At 56.4% G+C, this 3967-nt stretch overlaps 1 protein-coding gene across 1 annotated transcript; it reads right to left on the bottom strand.

Annotated features, from left to right (window-relative positions):
* Positions 1-483: 483 nt before the first annotated feature.
* Positions 484-2784, bottom strand: TCF21 (transcription factor 21). The gene is made up of 2 exons (XM_063153441.1): positions 2163-2784; positions 484-605 (listed from the first exon to the last, which is right to left on the bottom strand). The coding sequence occupies exons 1-2, from the start codon at positions 2610-2612 to the stop codon at positions 516-518; spliced, it is 540 nt and encodes a 179-aa protein (XP_063009511.1). The 5' UTR covers positions 2613-2784; the 3' UTR covers positions 484-515.
* Between the last annotated feature and the right edge of the window lie 1183 nt (positions 2785-3967).

The raw sequence follows: 3967 nt of genomic DNA, 5'->3' as shown, positions 1-3967 counted from the left end.
CGGCGGAGGCTCAGTCCTTCCCCCGCCGAGCCCGAGAGTCTCAAACGAACACTTAACACCGCTCCGTGTTCAGTAGAAAGGAAGGTTTATTCACAGAAATAGAGCAGAATCTGCTTGAAGAAAATATATCTATATATCTTTAGGGTGAATTAGTTCATAGAGATGACTGTCAAAGTCAGTTTTTCTAGGCATCTACATATTTCACAGGTCTCAGACAAAAGATACACGCGGGGTAGGTTTTGTTTGATCTCTGTCTTTTCTCTAGTAGCTCTTGAACCAGCAAGGCTGTGGTTGCAGGACACTCGACTGTACACGCATTTAATAAAGTTAAATAGAGTCAGGATCTCTCGGGGTGGATGGAGTCTTTGCTAGGGCATGTTTGGTCTCCTCTGCGCCGGGAGAGCGGCTCTCCCCGTGGCTCGGCCCGGGGCCCGGGACAGCGGCGGGTCCCTGCCCGCCCCGCCGCCCGCTGCACGGCCGCTCCGGGACGGACGCTGCTGGCCCGGCCGCGGGGCTCAGGATGCCGTCGGGCCGCACAAGCGGTTTGTGTTCACCACTTCTTTCAGGTCACTCTCGGGTTTGCCGGCTACCATAAAAGGCCAAGTCTGTAGCCAGGAAAAGACACGAGTGGGAAGGGGGTTACTCATGGAGAAATGCACATTGCAACCCTCATATCGCCAGCGGGTCCGGCTCGCGAGCGTCCGGGGGGACCGAGCCCGGCGTTCCCCACCTGAGTCCACTTCGGGCAGCGCTCAGCGGGGCTCAGGCCGGGGCAGTAGCCGCTGGCTCCGGCAAGGACCCTTTTGCCTTTCCCCGGCGGCTGATGCCGCTTTGCCTCACAGCCCCGGCGGTCCCCTTCGGGGCGGCGAAGCCCGTCTGATACGCGGCAGAAGGGAGGGAGAAAGGAGCAGCCTGGCTCCCGCACATTGGCATGACCCCGGCATAATCGCCGCGGGCACCCTCGCCTTTGGTCGAGAGCGGCGTGGGGGCTCCGGCCCGCAGGAGCCTCCTCACGCCTCGCCGCGCTACCCCGGGCGCAGGAGCTCTTGGGGCCCCGGCCGCTCTCCCTGGCCTCCCACGTCTCGGGGAGCATGTTTTGGTGTGCCTCTGTGGGGTGCGGAAGAGGAGGGAAGTTATATCTATACTGGGTGCTGGTTTGGTTTTATTTTTTTTTCCTATGTTGTCGTGCTGAGGATTTTGTTTTTAATCAAAAATTATCTCCCAGGCCCTTAGCAGCTGACACAGCGGGTAATGTAATTTCCCCCAGAGTCCAGAGCTCAAAAGGCAGAGCCTGACCTCAGTGAAACGTCCCCCAGCTCCCCTCTGTGATCCATTTATGGGTCAGGGTCTGCACATGTGGGAAGTGTAAAGGCTGTATGTCTAAAAAGAGCGCAGGCAGATCTTGCTTACCCCTGGTTTACACAATTTGTATATATTTTTAGAGCTGGACACTGGATATTTCTGGCAGCCGGGTATGGTCGGGAGATCCAGGGCTGCTCAGGAAAACTTTATGCGGTGGGAGCAGCAGGGGGGACACCACACAGCCCAGGGAGAGGCATTGTGGAGTGTGCCTGGGGCAGACACCTCCTCAGGGGATACTGCCTTGGTATTTATTTCTCCTGTGCCAGTTTACAGGTATAGGAGAAATTTCCTGAATGCAGCAAACCTGAGCGGTTGAGCACAGAACCCCAAGAGTCCTGTCTTTAAAAAGCTAGGGCTTGGGGACAGTATTGTGTCAGGAAACACTGGCGTAGAGACACAGGATATGAATAAATCCTGGGTCCTTCCTCAAGCACACCCTTTTCTACCCAAATTCCTGTACCTGCCCACTTGCAGGTAGAAAGCCTCTGTGGTTTCTTAATCATTTCTGGGGCAGTAAAGTGTAAAGCCTGCCCCTGCTTATTGGTGATCAGCGTGGCTGCCTGTCTCTGGGAAGGGATTGCTAGGAGCAGCAGAGGGGGCCTGGGAAGCTTGGTGCTCAGGGCACAGGACAGCAGGGAGCCTGTCCCCCTGTACAGCACCCCTTTCCACCCCAGCGGCACCAGGCTCTCTGTGAGAAGCGCAGCCAAGTTTTGTCCCCGCACATGCCCCATGCCAGCTGCTCGCCCACCTCTCCCCATGCACACGCACGGAGTGCCCGTCCTCGGCGGACTCTGACTTACCAAGTTGACTGGGTGGATGTAGCCGTTCTCATACTTGTCATTGGCCAGGATCTGCCTCAGGTGAGCAATGTAGCTGGAGGCCAGCCTCAAGGTGTCCAGTTTGGAAAGTTTGGTGTCTGGGGGCACCCAGGGTAGGGTGGTCTTAAGCCTGGAGAAGGCTTTGCTAAGGACCCTCATCCTCGCCCTCTCCCTGGCGTTGGCAGCATTTCTCTGTACCTGCTTTCCCTCCTGGCTCACTCCATTTAAAGGGCTCTTCTTGGGGGGAGCTTTTTTCCTCTTGCCCGAGGCCCCTCTCCCCTTCTGAGGGGAGCCATTCTCGCCATTGGATCCCTCCTCGTTGCTCTCGGTGGACGCCCCAAACTCTTTGTTAGTATCCATTTTCAGGCCATCGCACTCCAGCATCTCCACCTCCTGCAGATCTTCCACATCACTGAGGGACCCAGTGGACATGGTCTGGGAGATGCCAAACGGCCAGCAGGAAAGGGGGGAGGGGGGGAAGAAGGGCAGCTCCTCAAATCTATTTCAAGGCGGCGTAGGAGAGAAGGGGCTCCAGTATTTTCCTCCCCTTCCCTCCCCGCCCAAGACTAAGGCACAATACCAGTCCAGAGAGGATCCCCGCCCTCCCGCCCCCCAACCCTGCTTTGCCTGTGTTTGAGGGAGGGAGTGAGTTTGTGTGAGAGAGGGAGAGAGAGAGGGAGAGAGAAAGCCGAGGAATTTAGTGAGGACACTAGTAATTTATCTGGGGGATAGGAGAGGCGGATCCAGCCCAGGGGAGGGGCCCTGCCCACTGAGCACACCACATCCCCAATCACAGACCTTTGCACAGGACAGGGAATGAAGTATCCCAGCAAGCCTTTGCCGAGAGCTCGGAACTGGGATTCAAATCTTCACAACTGGACTAAAACAACTTACTCTCTCTCCCCGTGCTCTGTCTTTCTATCCTCCCCCTTCCTCCTCCTCCTTCTCCTTCTCCTCCTTCCCTTTTCCTTCCCCACTTCCCTTTACAGCCCAGGGTTGCTCTCCCCCTCTCTGCCTCCCAGATGACCCAGGCAGCTGGTGTCATGATTCTTGATGAAAGCCAAAATGGGTCATGAGCAGAGAGAGCAGCAGATCCACCAGCCAAGCCTTCCTTTGTAATGCGTGCCGTCGAAATGCTGTCCTGTAACCTAATCTGGGGGAGATTTGTGGATGATTATATTTGCGAACGCATCCTGTCCAGCTAGTTGCATATTCCAGGAAGGGAGTGCTCCGCTGCCTGGCCAGCAGCGTGGACCTTGCCGTCACAGCCCAGGGGCTGGAGGCAGGAGGATCTGACTTCTTCCAGCCTTCCGGGGTGACGTCCGACAAGTCCCGGTCCCTGTCGGTCTGTGAGTCCTCCCAGCTGTGAATGTTGCGGAGGCTTCCTGGCGCACAGGTGTGCCAAGTGGCCAAGATCCCAGCACTGTGTGAGCCCCACTGAGCCAAGGGAGCGTGTTGTTCTGCTGGGGAGGGTCTTTGTGGCTGTGGCTAGAGTGGCAAGTGTGTGCATGAAATGAAGGAAACGCGGCGAGGGGGGGTTTATTGGATGGTAGAGTTCCCACAGAACAGAAACCTTTACTTGGCGTGCAGAGCAATGTCAGCGGTTCATTCCTCCTTACCCGGGGAGTGTTTTGTCTGCTGATTCATGCATGCTCAAAAGTCAGGGGTGTTGCCTGAATGAAGAAGCAAGATAAGGGATAAGGCCCCTCCTGTGGGACTGAGGGCATTAGGCCGGGCTCTGCAAACCCTGAAGCCAAACATTCCCAGTGATTTTGCCACACATGTGA

This window comes from Melospiza melodia, chromosome 3 (assembly GCF_035770615.1).
Source record: "Melospiza melodia melodia isolate bMelMel2 chromosome 3, bMelMel2.pri, whole genome shotgun sequence".
Classification (NCBI taxonomy): Eukaryota; Metazoa; Chordata; class Aves; order Passeriformes; family Passerellidae; genus Melospiza; species Melospiza melodia.
The sequence above is the reverse complement of the archived record's forward strand: the minus strand, read 5'-3'. Positions and strand labels throughout refer to the sequence as shown.